Source organism: Limanda limanda, chromosome 5 (assembly GCF_963576545.1).
Source record: "Limanda limanda chromosome 5, fLimLim1.1, whole genome shotgun sequence".
Lineage (NCBI taxonomy): Eukaryota > Metazoa > Chordata > Actinopteri > Pleuronectiformes > Pleuronectidae > Limanda > Limanda limanda.
In genome coordinates, this window is record NC_083640.1 from 29,525,724 (window position 1) to 29,543,707 (window position 17,984).

Below are 17,984 nucleotides of genomic sequence, written 5' to 3' on the forward strand. Positions count from 1 at the left end.
GTTTCCACTGATCAGGCCTCTGAGGTCCAGTGTGGTTCTGTGTCTGTACTGCTCCATCTGGACATCAAGGAGGACTCTTCTGTCTCGATACAGGAGGACGAACTGCCTGGGGTCAGTTCTTGTAACTTCCACCGTGTAATTCCTCAAGTTGACCGAGGGAACAACAAGTCCACACCAAAGACTCACGTCTTCACCTTCTTCCACCGTTACTGACAGACTCGAACATGTGGGATGAGATCCACCTGAGAAAACACAGGGTGACGTCACATGCCTCAGACAGTGGGAGATATCCCACCAGAGAGCGTAAAACCCCAGAGTATCTGAGAGATTATACTCTGGAAGATACTGATGATGAAAGTACACTCACTAGTGTAGATTATTGTTCCCTAATTGAAATCCAGCAGGTCACGCCTTTTGCTCGGATCAGGCCGTCCCGCTCCCCACATCTGGGCAAACACAGAGTACATGCATTTATGTCCCTATTCCTACTGATAATACATCAGCTGAAGCAGAATAAATAAGACTATGGTGGCTGTAGTCTACTAATTGTATGTGAACATTATGTTACTCTGAAATACTGAGATCCTTCATATTTATTTGACATCAAAAACTGATTCTGAAAGGTCTGTATAGCTGGTTTCATGTCTCTTGGCTTCACTTAATGAAACTTTATGAAAATAGTTTAAAGGGAACTGTAGTCACTAGCTACTAATATGAAGCATAGATCTTTCCTTGAGTTGCAGATTTATGTGAAAACAACCATTTCAGTTTTTTTATTTATCCAACATGAAGAGAGGGGAGACGATTAGTTGTATTATGCTTCTACCTCGTGGTACATTTTGGAACTTCACACTGTCTGTCAATTTAGCTCAATCTGGAGAAGGCCCGTTTTATTGTGTTAATTTTGAAGATATTAAATCAGTTGTTGAAATTACACCTAAAAGCATTCTCAATCAAAACAATTTGATAAGACAAGCTTTAATTTTTCATTGACAACATGGAGCAAGCAGTGTGCAACGTTTCCTTTGGCTTTTGTCAGAATCCCAACTGGGGCTGCTGCCTGTTGCTTTCCCCATTCGTCCACTACCCGTAAAAGTAATTTGTTAAACTTAAGCCGAATCACCTGAAACACACGACTGTTGCTGCTGCTGCAGGAAAATACATAGGAACAATTTAAACCTGCTGGATTACCCACAAATCTGTCCTTGTATACCTAACATAGTGTGAGCAGGAGATAATCCTCTAATAGCTGTTGCATCAAGCACATTAAAAAAACTTTTCTTGATCAGTTCATCACACTTCAAGAAGATTTGGATCCAACATAACTGGTTTGTTATGATGTACAATGAGTTTCTGCTCACTAAAAGTGAACCACATCTAAGATATCCCGATTCTTTTATAAATCCAGTGCTGCAGCATTCCTCTGTGTGTTTTTCAAACCAAAACTGGCTCATTATGTGTCTGCAGTTTTAAAAAGTGGCAGTTTAAATATACTAATTTACAAGTCAAATGACTGCATTTAGAATATTTATATATGAGTAAAAGATCATAAGTTTGTGAAGCAAAGTGTGATTAACATTCCTAAAGTAACTAGAAACTGACTCCTTTGCATATACAGTAAATATATTAGATGAATGCTGTATTTGAATGCTATTATATATCACACATTAATACATAAAATAATACATGAATGAATTTTTTTATAGAAGTGTATCATGTGTTTTTTATGTAAAACTGGAATCTTCAAAGTAAAAATAAATGATAGTGTGGTCAAATACATTTAGTGTGAGAAAAATACAATATTTAGTGGACAAACAGTAAAACTAAAGTAATAGAGTGATTACCAGTGGTCGAGGGTTGACAGATACGTAATTTGGTAATTTCTTACCTTTCTCAAGGACGTTTTTCTCGAAGTATCCCGGCATGTTCATGTTGCCAGGTGGAGAATATTGGGCGACCACATAAACCTTGCCACCAACAGAGGCGACACCCACGCCCAGTTTAGTGGTTTCTTTCCAAACCACCTGAGTAAAATGCCCTGCGAGAAGAAGCACAGCAGTGAAGTGAGGACAAATGTGTCGTGATGTGTTTCTAACTTAAATTGTTGTGTCTAGTGTTTTATAAAATGAGTAATATTTCAAAAGTAAAGGTCGGTATAAATGTTTTGCTTTTCTACTGAATTGAATTATTACAGAAAAAAAGTAATTATCTGAAAGTGATATATATTTCACCCGCACATTTCAAATCTGGCTTCATTCATTGTCTCCCTATGTAGCCCATCTGATGTTATGTGTTTTACCAGTGTTCATGCCGAACCCAGGACTGCTCCAGTTGTAGTCTTTGATCTCACTGTACCACGCATCCACAGCTCCTTTCCCTAAAGAGAAAAGACACGCACAAAAAGAACACAATATGAACAAACTACAATGATGTGATTGAAAAACAAAATGATGATAATGCCATTATGACAAACTTAAGATGCTGTAAGAGAAAATTACAGTGTAGTGGTAAATGCTAAACATAGTGTAACAGCATAGTGAGTAAAGAAGTCCCATTAAGTTACACAACTGACTAAGGAATGTCTTAAAGCTTGTTAAGTTCAGCCCCCAGGAGCTGCTGGTTACACTGCAGTAAGTGAGGCTGCAGCACCAAATCCCCCGAGTGTGATATTATGCTTGTTCATTAAGTTGTTTTAATGATCAGTCTAGAATAGTCATATTCCTTATTTAAAATGTTTGAATGAATGTGATTGTGTGAATCTCACCTGTCATGGCCCCGGAGCCCATCATGTAGTAGATGTTCTCTCCATGTTTTGTATCGCTTTGTTTTAAGGTACCGAGCTCCACCAAGTGATCGGCCCATTTCTGAGATGAATCATTCATGTCGCTACTGAGCGTCAGTGGCGGCGCACCATGCATCGCCCTGTAGGCATTGTGAGTCTCCAGGAACTCCTTCTGAAAGCTTTCATCTGCAGAAAAGAAGGTATCAACTTTAAGTGCACACAAAAAAACACATGCTATGAGCAATTACTGTGCCTGGCTGTCCACACACGTGGGTACAGACAGGATTAATTATGACCTGTGATGACAAAGATCTCGACAGTGATGATGTTTTTGTTTCTTAATAGTTCCTAGTCACTTACCTGCCATTATGTCTGTGGTTGTGAGGGCTGAAAGGGAGAACATAACAAATGAGGACAGAGTTAAAAGATAAAATCCAATAATCTGAAGGAACACTCAGCAGGTGCTCAGACACAATGTGCTGATGGTTGAAACAAATCTACTGTATCTTACACAAACTAATCTCTAGCACTCACCTGCGTCAGGTTGTGTTCCTAAGATCTGAGGGAATGTCCTGTGTACACACTGCTGTCTGCTGTCTCAAAGCCAGTATTTATAACACAGATCTCACCGCTCCTTCCTCTTGTCTGTATGGAGGAGGAGACCGACCCCCAGCCCTTTCCTGCTGGTACTTCCCTGCAGCCACTTAACCTTTTTCATGTCTCACAGCGCACAGTGTGGCTGTTTGTTGAATAGCCCACTTTTGCTACTCGTCTGCACCACTCTTGATTGAGTGGTTGTCTCTCTAATCCAGGATTCCACAGACAAATTAGTGCAATTTAGGCAATTTAGGCTTTTGTCAAACTTTGTGTTCTTCTTTTTTGGGGGAAATGTTTTGAAGCGTGTGATAATGAATAAGGCCTTTTTTGGTTCCTCTGTACTTAAAAAATGATATATTTCAATTAAAAGATGGAAAATGTGTTCATATGACTATTAATTAACAGATAGTACCTGTTATACTGCTCAGTCTTGGTTACCACCATAGATCCATACAATACAAGGGATAAATGAAGCAACTGAAGAGCTGCACACAAAGAAAACATGTAAACAGAAAATAGATGAGCGAAGCCTTGAGGTGGTTGAGATTCTATCACACAGGTTGTGGAAAAGTCTCCTCCGGTGCAGTACAGTTTCCTTCCTGCCATCTGACAGCAATCTTACACAGTTGCTGGTGGTTTTAACAAGCTGTGGCCTACATCAAACACTGACAAACTGAAGACTGACTCTGGAAACAGACTCCTGCCGGGGCTGCAGTTGATCCTTTTCCGGTCTTGACCAGGCTGCAAGGCACTGGGACAGCTGTGCAGGAGAAAAAGAGGATCACAACCAGTGAAAGCACAGCAAGTTGCTCCAAGGACAGCTCTGATTATTGCCAGTATATGTAGAGAACAGACAACCATTTGGAGCCTATAGGTGTGGTCCATGAGGTGAGATCACTTTGGGATTCAGTAGCCCCGTTGAGGAGCTTCAAGGCTCACATGGGCATCGATGAAGCCTGGGGGACGGTGGGAGGAACAGACATCTGGACTAACTTGCTTCAACGGCTGTCATTGTGATGCAACTGTGACACCAGGAGAAGATTCCTCTACAGCAGCAGGGCCTGACGTGATGCTCAGGGTAACGTCTTCATTCTTTTCATCGAGACCAGCTGATTGGCCAAAGCACAAACAACGAGACACAAGCTTTGCTCTTAAAATACATGCAAATGAACATTGCTGTAAAGAACATTGTTACTGTTTAGTCGTAAGTTTTTATCTGTTCACTATTTCATTCAGCTCAACATTTTGTTTACAAGAAGACTGAGAAACGATTACACACCATAGTGGAAGAAGTCCTCGGATTATTTACTTAAGTCAAGTAGGAAAGTATTTCATGTTATATACATAATTGTCACTCGTACCTATTTGGAGATAATCAATCCTTATGAACAAAATGTACTTATTCAAAGTAAAAATGTCTGCCTGTCTGACTGACATGTCTCATTGGATGACTGCACACCACTTCAAAATCAAACTTGATAAGACCGGACTACTTTTCCCTCCAGGGAAAGGCTGTCCCAACCACGAACTGATTATTACCTTTGACAATTCAATGGTAGCCCCCACCCAGACTGCTAGGAACCTGGGTGTGACACTCAACAGTAATCTCTCCCTTACTGGGAATATAACTGTAACAACCTGTTCCTGTAGATACATGCTGCACAACATAAGGAGAACACGTCCCCTTCTCACTCAGAAGGCGAAGGGCCCGGTCCAGGCTCTTGTCATCTCACACCTACACTATTGTAACTCCCTCCTGGCTGGTGCACTTGCTAGTGCCATCCGGCCTCTGCAGCTCATCCAGAATGCAGCCGCTGGACCGGTCTTTAAACTAAGAACACTCACACTACTCTGCTCCCACGCTCCCTTCAATGGTTACAAGTGGCTCCTCGCATCCGTTTCAAAACACTATTACTTGGGTAAAGTACTGTGAAAGGATCAGGTCCAGTCTACATCCAGGACATGGTCAAACCTTACACCCCAGTCTGTTCACTCCGCTCTGCATCTGCCAATCAGCTTGTTGCTCCCTCACTGCGAGCTAAATACTCAACAAAATCATGACTCTTTGCTCTCCTGGCTCCTAAATGGTGGAACAGGCTCCCCATTGACATCAGGACAGCAGGAAGTCTACACAATTTCCGCCGCAAACTAAAAATATAACTATAAATAAAAAAGTAGCGCTTTAGTAGCACGTATATGGCACTTACATATAGAACTTTGTAATTTGGCTATTTTTAATAAAATTGTACTTCCTTGATTATTTTTGTTCTGGGTTTGTACATTCATGGTGGAATGCACTTATTGTAAGTTGGTTTGGATAACAGTGTCAGCTAAATGAAATGTAATGTAAAAATAGTAAAATTTGACAAGTCATAAAAATGATAAGAGATATCTACAACTGAAATTCCACACGTGTTTTGTTAAAATAAAATATAATTTCAAATTTAAGAAATCCACAATTGCAATTTCTGATATGATTGACATGGCCCAATTTTCATATTCTTTAAATGATGGAGGATGACCGTCAGATATAGTGGTGGTGGATCCTGATCGTGGTGGCAGTTGATCATGGACTATGATAACAAAAAACCTGCTTGATATGCAATATGCCTACTCACACTTTCAAAAATTACATTATTTTACAAACTGTTTCTGGTAATGAATGTTGTAAATATGGTAATTTTGTTGATGAACTCAGTCACACGTGGCAACTTTTGATAAAACTTTATTTACCTACATATCCAGACTTCTTTCCATCTTGGGAAAAGGATCCCTCACACGTTGCTCTCTCTGAGGTTTCTACATGTTTCCCCTGTTAAAATGTTTCTAGTTTTTCCTAACTCTTGTTGAAGTTTAAGGGCAGAGGATATCACGTCTTGTTAAAGCTGAATGACAAACATTGTGATCTGTGAACATGGGGTTTACAAAATAAATTTGATTAATTGATTGATAAATATATGTCGCTTTAAATAGCATATTCATTTGATCCAGGTATCTAAAATGCAATTATTACTCAAAGGAATTATTTTGTTAATTCATATCGACCTAAAAGGAAAATGTAGAGTTCCTAGATATAATTCCAACTATTATGAATAGAATTTTCACCTATTTTTGAAACGGATTTCTACATGGCTGAAATTGCAGTCTTACTAGTTACAGTTCCAAACCAATATATCAATGATCTAATCGTGACAAGCCAGAAATTAATTTGAGATATTCAGAATCCATAAATGCATGTTATGATATCTGTAATGAAAAATAGGTGATGGTATCTGCAACATCCCCAGAAGTAAGAACTGAATTGTAATCAATGATTGACCTTTCTACTTGTGAAAACTGAAATGTTGATATCAAGAAGGAACATTTTGATCAGTGAGTCAGATTGATGATATCATTAATTAGGATTGGACAATCACATTATGTATGGTTGGTAACTTGGAACCCATCAAAATTATCTCTAATTGAGTAACAGTCAATGGTAAAAGTTGAAAAGTTGTAACTAATTTACAGATGGACATTTTAATGGATTCACATCATCAAAAAAGATGTAGGTATATTGAATTAGCTTAGCTTTTTCTATTTCATTACTTTTTTTTAGAGAATATACTGAACAGATCGGTAAGATTCATGAATGAAAGAAAATAAATCATCCATAAATCCATCATGATTTGTACAAAGTTTGTACTTTTTGAACTTTGACCAGTAGTCTGTAATTCACACCATATTTTTGTGCAGTGGTTTCAAAGCACCTGTTAAATCTCTGTGAACCAACTCATCATATAAATCCATTGTCCAGGATGTCACTTTTGTCCAAAACCTATGTACAGTATGTAGACAATACAGGCCAGAGTGTAAACAAGGCTGCTGTGGAGATTCATGTTCCCATTAGGACGATTTCATCGAACTCCCTCAGGACAGAATGTGAATAAGTGATATATGTACCTCTGTATCCTATTTGTACAGGCTCACTTTAGTTTTTAGCAGTGTGCATTTAGCTCCTTCCTCACATACACCAGTGGGAACATGGGGAGATGGGAACACAAACACAACTTATTTCCGACTTCGACCATATCCTTACATGTCAGACCAGATGTTTAAATATCTAAATGTCCCAATTCAGTAATTAGGTAATCAGGATATGCGGATTCCTCTGGGGGGAGATTGCCCCTCACAGAAAAAGTGCTGCCCATAGATGAACTGTATGAATGTTTATGTGAATTGTAGAATGGGAAAAAAATGTACTGTAAAGTGCTTTGATTGGTCACCAAGACTAGAAATGTACTAAATAGATACAGACCATAATAATACTAATGCAGAATCTGGCCTGACAAAACTCATGGGCTTTGGCAAATGTGTAGTATCCAATTGGATCTCACGATGTGAGAGAGAATACTTCTCTGCAGAGCGAATAGATAATAATTGAGTATATGCATGTAATGCAGACACATGAAGGGTGAATATTAGTATCTAGATAATGCCACCTTAAATAACACCGACTTTATTTGTTGTTGGTGAATTATTCAATTACTTTTTGCAGCCTAAGGACAGATGCACCAGCAATATGTCTCACCACACCACATTATAAGAACAACACGCCCACTAGTACAAGTGTTATTTAACAAGCTACATTTAACTGCATCAGAGACCTTGTTTGCATATACTGGAGACTGACAGGAACTAGTTTGGACATGTCTCCGAGAGATTCCGTCCAATGTCACCCGTAGATATGCAAATATATATTTATCTGTTTTGTTCAAAGATGAACCTCTCAATCCATTCCCAAGATTTAAGGGATTCAAAGATGTTGAAGCCTGCAAAGTGATGATTGTTGTGATTTGCATTGTGCAAGCCTTGCCTCACTCTGTGCTGTGCAGATTTTTATTCTCTACACAGTCACTAATTATTTTCTTTTTGAGGGAACTGTTGGGTTTCTCTGTAATATTGAAAGGACTCGACTTATATGTAAAGTAAAGATTTTTGGGCTAACCAAACAAACCTAATTGAAGTGAAACAAAGTGAAGTGAATTTAACAAAAAATGTATTCAATTGAATTGAATTGTTTTCCCACCCAATTTACGTAACCGATCTGTTTGCGAGAGAATTAAACAGGGTGTAAAGACATGTTAACACAACAGAATCAATAAAAACTCACTGCTACTTCACTATATGCAAGAAACACTATGTGTATAGTTGCTTCACAGCAAGATGGCTCTGGGTTTCACTGAATCTTGTCTTACGCCTTATGTGGACCGTTTTGAGTGCTTGGCTTTCTCTAAGGACATGCAAATAACATGTTAGAAAATGTCCTGCTGTTGCCCTGGACCTAGAGTGGCATCAAATCTGGAACTGGTTTCTTTTCAGATTTTCTTCAGAGGAAACTACATCGATGAATCTGCCGACAGGAGGAAATTACTTATGTTCTTTTCTTTGGTGCCACGGACAGTCCTTGTTGATCCCTGTGTTGCTTTCTGTAAATAAAATCTAAATAAATAGAAATGTTGCCCCCTCTTCCGAGCTCCGATCTCACTGTGTGTCTCTCCGGGCGAGTGGGCGGGGTCGGAGCCCCGGGGCCACACACACACACACACACACACAACCGCTCCTGGTATTTCATGATGGCCTGATACGATGATGATTTAAAAAATGAACGTGACGTTCACTCACGTTCATCTTTACGCTCACGTTAATCATATGAAAACTGATTCGTTAAGTTCACCGTTCGCGAAAAATATGCACAACACTGTACTGTACAGCCACTGCAGATGGGCTGAAGAGCATGCAGCTCCAGTGCCGCGGTTTGCAGACCCCTATGGGAACCGAATTTGTATGATGTATTGGACGTTTTTGTGTCTCCTATGGCAGCAGTGTCCATAACTTTTAGCTGTCCTCTGGAAACACTTCCGATGCCGTTTTTTCTATTTGCTGCGTATTTCTCTATTTACTGCGTGTTTCTGAAATGTGTTGTGGTTTGTTGTGAAATTGATGAAGATGTTTTCTTAAGTTGCTGTGCATTGAGCTCTCAGGGCCACCGTAGATAAGAGAAGTATGATGGATCTAAATAAGAATATTGTGTCAGGTGATTTTCAATTCATTATTAATCTATAATGCATACATAGCATGTTGCTGTAGATTAGCAAAGTAGCATTGTCACAGTTCATTGAAAGGTGAACTCTTCAGTAAATATATTTTTCCTGTGATTTATACTATAGTTAACTGCTATAGTTAACTGCTCTAGCAGGATAGTCACAGCACTAGAAACAATACTCTGTCTTTGCTGCATTATTTCCATCACAGATCTTTTCCAATGTGTATATTCCTGCAACATTACAAACATGACGTAGGTATCATGTTACGCTGATGATCACCTGGTTTTCTGCACTCAGTGTTGTTGCAGACATTTTTCTTATGTAAAATGTGCCTTGGGAGAGATGAGTAAATCTTCCTTAACTAGTGAGCTTGTGTGAATCATATAACCATAATAATAAAGAAAAACAGGTTTCAAAGTAAGACCTTGGAGTGTTTAAACTTGTCCCATCCCTTTGTTTTTCTAAAGGCAATTTTGCTGACTGGCATGAACACCCCTTCAGTCTCCTCCTGTTAAACACCTTTACTTTAACAGTCAATAAACTCACTCACCTGCTGCACTACAATAATCGGACTGAACTTGTATACTCCCCAAAACCTGTAGAGTTAACAGCAACATTTATAAATGCTGTGAATTCGTCTTTCAGTTTGATAGAATGTCAACAAGTGCCCTCTCTCATTCTCTATGAATAATAACGGTTTATAACATTACATTTGAAAAGGCTCTAGCATGGTAATTTATGCCTTCAGAAACGATATTTGAAAAAAAACATTTGACCATCTACTCTGGTAGTTGTTGTCGAAGTTTTCTGGAAGCTGGTGAAAGGATAAATCAGTCAGCAGCTGATGTCTTATGCAGAAGATTTTAATGTACACTTGATGCATCAAGGAGACCAGAAGGTGGAACAATATACAAACGCTAACAGAGTAACGTGAGCAATTGTCACCCCCAAGTCTCAAGATGTCTCCCATTGCATCCCAGTATATCTCCCTCTACTTGCGTCACCCTTTCTAACAGCACATCCATGAAGCGTTAGAATTGCTGTCACTCTCTATGTCACATGTAGGTGTTCGCATCCTATTGGATAGTTAAGTCTAAAGGATGCATTCCTAAATCATATTGTGTCCTTACATGTTGCCACTGGTGGAATATGCAACAGAGTTACAGTTGGTGAGGGTTGAAGTAGGTGCCTCTTTCTCTTGGTACATCTGAATTAGATTTGAAAGTCCCTAAGCATAGACGCTACAATGCACTGTACTGTAAAAAGCCCAACTTCAAAATCATTGGTCTAACTTATTTTTAAAAGTTGAGTGAGCAAATTTTTTTTTTAAATGTTGAGCAAACCCAAAGTTTCAAGTTTACAAATAAGTAGTGCAGTCAACTGAACATTTTAAGTTGAGGAAACTTCAAATATTGCTTAGCCAGCTCCGGGATGCAAAATATAAGTTCAGATTGAATGATATGAATGCATTTATATATGGAATATATCTACTTAGATATGTATATATAAACACACACACACAAACAAACATATATACATATGTGAACATATATATTTATGTCTTGTATTATTATTATACACATTTACACACACATATAAAATATATATATATATATATAGCATGTTCAGATTTCTTTTTACCCCTTACTTTGTATTCACCTTCTGTCGTCTTGGAGTTTCAATTTTACCACTTTTACCAACCACATTATTAAATGTCCCCCTATGCCCATCCATTGCAGCCACACAAGCAGTGATAAAGATAAAAAGAGAGAGTGGGGCTACGTATTCTCCACACAGGCTTGAGTGGAGAATACGTAATTTACCCTCGACAGCCGACATTTAACGGAGCAAACAGCGGAGAACTTTTTCAACATGGATGACATTAAATGAATAATTGAAGTGGAGAAGTGCAGTGAAAAAAAAGATTAATGATGGGACAATGTTGGTTAATGTTGGAGCAAGCGCTGCACGGCGCTTCAGCGTGGCTTCCGCGTCCGGAAAGCGACGTCATGACGTAGTCAGCGTCACTGCGCACTCGTGTTTTGAGACGCCAGCCCAGCGCTCTCAGATAGAGTGGGCTTGTCCGGACATGTTGGGGTGTAGTTGATCAGATTCACGTCCTTCTATCGCAAGTTCCGCCGCCTGATATCGCCCGACGGCAAGTTTTGTCGACTGATGTCCTCCGACCGCATGTCCTACGGCTGCGTGTCCTCCTCACTTTCTTCCAGCACTAACTAGGTAAGACTCCCGCCGCTATTTTACTGGTTATTCTGCGACCCGTTGTCTTTCGAATGCAATGATTCACAACGTTTACAAAACTACATGTGTAAGCTATCCATAAAATCTACCTGTTAGCTACCCGTGAAAGCCACGTGTTTGCTAACTTTCAGCTACATGTGAAAGCCACGTGTTTGCTTACTTTAAGTTATCTGTAGACCAACCCCACCCAAACCACCGTGCTACGTTTATAAACTACCAACGTGTTAAGTTGAGTTATCAATAAAATAATGGTAAATTTTGATGATCTTCTCCTTGTGTATACTGGGGTATGTGTCGTCTGTTGGTGTCTTTTCTGTTTGAATCTTAGCATAACGGTGAATTTAACAATTAAGCTTTCATACAGAGCTCGTTCACGTGTTATTTATTTCAAAATAACTACTTATTTCATACATTTCCCACAAATATGGGGAAATGTAACTCAAATAGCCCTACATAGTTCTGTGTTTAATTTATTTCAAAGTACACCTACACTTGCCTCTGTATTTTTCTTCTCTTCATAAGAGTTTGGTGTTTTCCTTTGTAACAGGTAAAAATAGCTATAAAAGTCAACAGTTCTTTATTGTTCTATAATTTCATAAATGCAACTTTATAAGCTTTCTTATCAAATATGTTTCTCAGCTCCAGACAAATTTTATTTGGGCGAAGAGTGGGCAAAATGGTTCTTTTGATGTAAAGGTTGCCTACCTCTGCCTCAGCCAAATTGAGTTTGTTCATTTGGGTGGTGTTAAACTCATAAACTAAATGTGTTTTCCTTGTTTCACAGGATTTGGATGCAGTGTTAGGAGTGCAAGTTCTCGCACCCTAATCAGGATATTCTCCTCAAGCATTACCGACTTTGCCACTACCGGGGACGCTTCTGGCCACTGCCGTGCCTGTACACTGACTGCTGCTGCACTTTCAAAACAAGCGGTGGGTTAAAATGCCACCTTTCAAGAGTACACACAAAGTCCAGAAAAACTGAAGTAGAAGTCACCTTTTTTTGTCAATTGTGTGACTTTAAAGACATCTGTGCCCCAAAGAAATACATAGCCCATCTAAGGACTCATTTGAGGCAGCATGTGACTGTTTATTGTTTACTGTTGGTAAGATTTTTTTTTTATATAATGTGTAATGTCCTAAATGCTCTACCAATTCCACCATTCTGCTCAGCTTCCGGATGTAGCAAACCTTTTTAGTTTATAACTGTACAATGTGGGCACCTTCTGTAATTGGAGTCTGTATTAACACTAATACTGTTATTTCTCCTCTCTTAGATATATGCTGAGTTTTTTTGAATCACTCAAGTGGATCTAAAGAAGACATTCTTCACATCTTTGGATGCACACGCCTCAAACCTGATAAAGCTTTACAGAACACGTAGCAGGACACTAGGAAAGGACTTAAAGGCCCTCCTTGACAACCTTGATGAACAGGTAATGCAAGTAGGAGATAAATTAAGGTTTTCTGAGAGTGCATTTTCACATTGCAAACAGACATTAACATAAATTGTGAATAGGTGTGGTGTGATTTTATTTTCAGGCCATGGTATATTTTTTTTAACTTTATTTGTGTCTTTCAGACAACCAATGTGCTTGCACAAAGGAAGGCCACAGCTCTCCGAGGTCTACCTCTCTATTTGAGGGAGAATCCAGGCAACGTCCTGAAGACATGTCTGGTAAGAATACTTCGGTTTATACCATTGAAGTTTTTTTCTTCCATTTTTTTTAATAGCTGGGCCAATATAAATATACAAGGGGCCAGTACATCTCTGATTAAGGAGCAAACGCATTCATTTGATAGGAATATGCAATAAAACCACTTATTTATATTCCCTTTAATGTAATATAAGTAGTTATCCCTAATTAAGGCTGAAATCTTTAACAATAAAAGTAAAAACACATTATCAAGAGGTAATCTATGAGGGTTGACCTAAAAAAAACCTTAAATCAGTAAATTTTGCTGCAAGTTTTAGTGTTTGGATTGTGGCCGATTTTATATGCACTGTCAGGGTGAGATATTGTCCATCCTTTTTGGATTGTTAACACTTATGGAATCAAAGGATTATCCCACACCTTTTAAACTGCACACCAGCTGAATTTTAAGAGCACCTTTAGAAAAAAAATGCCAGATTTCGCACAAATTATCCCTTCACATGGATTAATTGATGACATCTGGGTGGTCAAAATTTATCTGGTGGCCTTACAAATTGTATTTTTTAATGTATCTTAAATTTGTCGTTAGGAAATTTCTTCATATTTTGAACAGTGGTCACTTGCACTCAAAGTTTAACTCATAAAGGTGCATGTCACTTTACTCATGGGCAGGGGTATATAATTTATTTATAAATGTGGTGATGAAAACATTAAAAATTTAAGTAATGTCTGTTTGTTTTCTCTATGATACAGACTCGGAGGAAACGTCCGTTGCAGGTGTTCAACTTGGCATAGTCACCATTGTTGAAGATGATGTTGGGAGAGCTCACTCAATGCCCAGAACAATCAACATTGCCCTTGTCATCGAGGAAAAGGTTGTTGTGGAGGACATCTCTGACATCAGTACAGCCATTGTCCTTCTCTTTGGATGCATCTACAACCTCAACCTGGACTACCCCAAAGGGTTGAGGTACACTTTTGAGGCCCTTCAAAAGATTTTTATGAACCTTGGCACAGAGTGTTCTGCCCGTGTTCAGGCTCTGAAAAACAACTTGTTAAAGTAGCCCGATACCATGACACATAGACATGTGTTCAATGCACATATTTGCACACATTGACATGTCACTTTATTCCTCAAAATATGTTTTTAAGTTCAGTAGTAGCTACACAAATCCCATGTTCCCATTTGAAGTTAGTGTTTACTAACTGCTGGATTTGTTTGTCTCTGAAACTAAACACGTTTGTGTCTTGTTACACGTTTTTATGGATGCACTTTCTATAGACATGTCACTTTATTCCTCAAAATATGTTTTCAAGTTCAGTAGTAGCTACACAAGTTTGTGTAGTGTTGCTACGAATCCCATGTTCCCATTGGAAGTTAGTGTTTACTAAGTGCTGGATTTGGTTATCTCTGCAACTGAACACGTTTGTGTCTTGTTACATGTTTTTTATGGATGCACTTTCTTCACTGCTGGGTTTGGCCAGTGGTTTCCTCAAGTATCTGACTAACACATGTTTTGTGATGCATAGTGTCAATCATACTGTTTTCTATATTATAGCTAAAGTATTGAGAGCTGATTCTGCACTTTGTTATGTGTTTACATATTCTATCTTTGAAAATAATTGTATAATGTTACCAAGTTCACTTAAGCATCCCTGCTGCTGCAATTTCAATGTTGCCTTTTTTGTAGTTATTGGATGTATATAATGTTAACCCCTGTGTTCTTAATAAACAGATTCTTTATAGAATTTTGCTGTTATTATTGAATTTCCACAACAGTATGAATAGAGTAAACTTGAGTTAGCTCAACTGATGGGCAGCAAAGTTGAGTTAACTAAGCATTTCAAGTTTAAGTTTAAGTTCTCTCGACTGAAACTATCCAGTTCTGTTGTATGTTTTCAAATCATTAGCATGCATATAATCTAGTATTCCTAACTTGTAGATTTGAGTAGCTCTGAATGGAGATGTTAAGTTAGTCTAACAGAACATCACCATTCAGAGCTACTCTATATAACATTTTGAGTGAACTTAATTATTTAAGTTGACACAACTCACAAGCCCTTAAGTGAGGTCAACTCAAAAAAGCGTTGCAGCTGGTTGCTTTACTTTTTTAAGTTGAGTCAACTTTTCTTTTTTTACAGTGTAGGTTGGTCCTTGTGGAGGTGAGGGGGCTGGGAGAGAACACTCACCTGCACCACAGAGGATCAGTCAGCACAGGTGAGAGCTGTTAGCTGATTGGTCCTCACACTTTGAAAGGCAGCGGCTTCGCTGCCTCATGGCACTTCAGAGACAAGAGACCTTAGAGAAGCCAGACTCGGCTGAAAAGCGAGTGACTTAAGTTTATTTGTTTGTGCACGTGTGTGGTGTTTAATACAAATGTTCAAGAGCAATCATTCCGTCTCTGGCTGTGTGTTGGAGAGCCCCCTGGCATGCACCACTGCCACAGTCCTTTATCTATAACCTGACCTTGGTACTGCTTAGAGAGAGAAGAGAGTTTGTGTGGAATTAGACAGGAACTATTCTCCTGTAAATATATAATTTGTAAAATGCAATATATACATAATATATAGTGAAATACAGCTATGTATGAGGATGGTCATAAATTCCTTGACCTTGACAGATTTTTGGACTTTTTCCTCATGCAAAATGGAATGAAATGTCTCTTAAATGGGATTTTTATCAAAGGGCTCAATCAATCAATGAGCAGATTAAGGACGAGTTTTCAGGTTCAACCTGTCTTTAGATTAGACATTAGACGTCTTGAAAAGGGAAAAAAGAAAACCTTACAGTCAAATGCTGTCAAATTCAGCCTTTGCCACGATTATTGCCCATGTCAGTGCAGGATTCAGTTGCAGGTTCCCCTTGCTCCCAGAAGGTGGAGACAATGCAATTTGGAAAAACTCAGCCTACAGCAGAGGAAAGCCAAAGAAGAAACTGAGCTGGAAAATGCCTGTGTTGTTGTGAACCGGCCGTTGCATCGACTTGTTCACCAACCTCATAAGTAATAATGGGAGTAGTGAAAACCCTATCCATTCCTTATCTAGACTTTCCATGACACTGGAGCAAAAGGACATGTCTTGAAAATGAACTGGCTAAAAAATGTGAGATTAACCCTGAACAATTGTTTAAATTATCAAAGGGACTGCCCTTGATGGTAAATGTTTGGCTAGAGACATCAATCACAATGGGATCTCACATTCAACAATCCATCATTCAACATTGCAGTATCACAGTAACAGTGAACTGATTCTTATGAGCTCATGAATAACCTAAACCCAGCTCTGCCCAAACTCAACTAAGCTAAAGACACAATTATTTTGCTCATTTATCTAGCCTACCCTCATTGAATTGGGAATTCCTTATTAGTTTCTGATAGGGTTCCCTAATTCAGATCTCTTGGTTGACAGAAGTTTTCAGAAAGTTCAGGGTTATTCTCTGGTCTTCATCCCCTGTCTAATAGACAATCAGAGAAAACTTATCAGGACTTTGAATCTTCTCTCTGCTGTGTTGCCAGTACTCCAGATTTGAAGATTGCAAATTGTCTTAACTTAATATTCACATGATTCTTTAGTTTGCTCTGCTACAGGTATTTTCTTATCCAGGTATCTCTGGAGTAACCACCCCTCTTCTAGCCCAGGAATATGACACTGCAGTTCCAGTATGGAAGGGGACCAGACCTGCCCCTATAAGACCATTAAAGCTAACAAGCGTCACAGAACTGAAGCCCAAAATCTAGGTCAGGATGTCAGGTTATCTACCAAAATATTTTACTGAAAAACTGATTCCAATATTGGCCCATTTTCTATTGAAAAAGTAATTAATTCTAACGTAGTGAAACTTAACTTTCCCAACTCCATGCACATCCATAGTACCCTGAATGTAAACCAGGTGAAAGCTTTCTCCACAGGTCACATAATTGTAGTCAATTGTTCAATCAGCGTAGACTTCACACTGTTCTCTAAATTCTTGACTCAATAGTAAAAAACCTCTTCAGAATTAAATCTGTTTATCTGTCATACAGTTTACAACGCAGCACAAACTTGTGAAATTGATGTTTGAAGGTAAATTTTTAGGCCACACTCCCATTGCTTGCCCTAAAAAAAAATCACACACACAGCCTTTGATGGACAACCTTGGAAGCTAAAATATTCCAGTGAGAAACGTAGCTAGTAGCAGTGATGATGCTACATGAGGGGGCTGTGGCTGAGAAGGTAGAGTGGGTCATACACTGCGCTCCTACAGTATGAATTCCAAAGTGTCATTTGGCAAGATATTGAAGATAAAAGTGTAGAAAATAAGTGCTGCTAAGAGTCATGAAGCTGTGACAGAGAAGGCAGGTTAAACTTACAAGCAAAATGCTGGGATAGAAATAATGTTGTCCTGTCACTATCGTTGTTGTTTTTAACGTTAACAGTTCTTAATCTGCCTTAATTAAACAGTAACAGAGGGGCTGACTGACCTTAAAACTGCATGCGACATGAAACTCAGCCAGGTGGGTGACCACTGTCCAAATCCATACATTTTCTCTTACTCAGCTAAAATATACCAATCATCTGACACTGGGCCTTAAAAATGACATGTGCCCATCAGATTAGGCTGATTTACTA

General features: G+C 38.8%; 1 protein-coding gene and 1 long non-coding RNA gene across 2 annotated transcripts; one reads left to right on the forward strand and one right to left on the reverse strand.

The window, feature by feature from the left end:
- Positions 1-423: 423 nt before the first annotated feature.
- Positions 424-4,362, reverse strand: LOC133002218 (Golgi-associated plant pathogenesis-related protein 1-like). The gene is made up of 7 exons (XM_061071984.1): positions 4,319-4,362; positions 4,078-4,139; positions 3,143-3,169; positions 2,765-2,968; positions 2,300-2,377; positions 1,889-2,038; positions 424-446 (listed from the first exon to the last, which is right to left on the reverse strand). The coding sequence occupies exons 1-7, from the start codon at positions 4,360-4,362 to the stop codon at positions 424-426; spliced, it is 588 nt and encodes a 195-aa protein (XP_060927967.1).
- A 7,165-nt stretch (positions 4,363-11,527) lies between these two features.
- On the forward strand, positions 11,528-15,125 carry LOC133001878 (uncharacterized). The gene is made up of 5 exons (XR_009678236.1): positions 11,528-11,703; positions 12,509-12,654; positions 12,999-13,157; positions 13,304-13,399; positions 14,130-15,125. It is a non-coding gene; the product is annotated as an uncharacterized LOC133001878 (long non-coding RNA).
- Positions 15,126-17,984: the final 2,859 nt, after the last annotated feature.

Coding starts and splice junctions, on each gene's coding strand:
- LOC133002218 (XM_061071984.1), bottom strand. CDS start 4,362: ATGTCTGTTCCTCCCACCGTCCCCCAGGCTTCATCGATGCCCAT. Junction 3,170..4,077: donor CAACTGCAGCCCCGGCAGGA/GTCTGTTTCCAG, acceptor TCTCCCTTTCAG/CCCTCACAACCACAGACATA. Junction 2,969..3,142: donor AACCACAGACATAATGGCAG/GTAAGTGACTAG, acceptor TCTTTTCTGCAG/ATGAAAGCTTTCAGAAGGAG.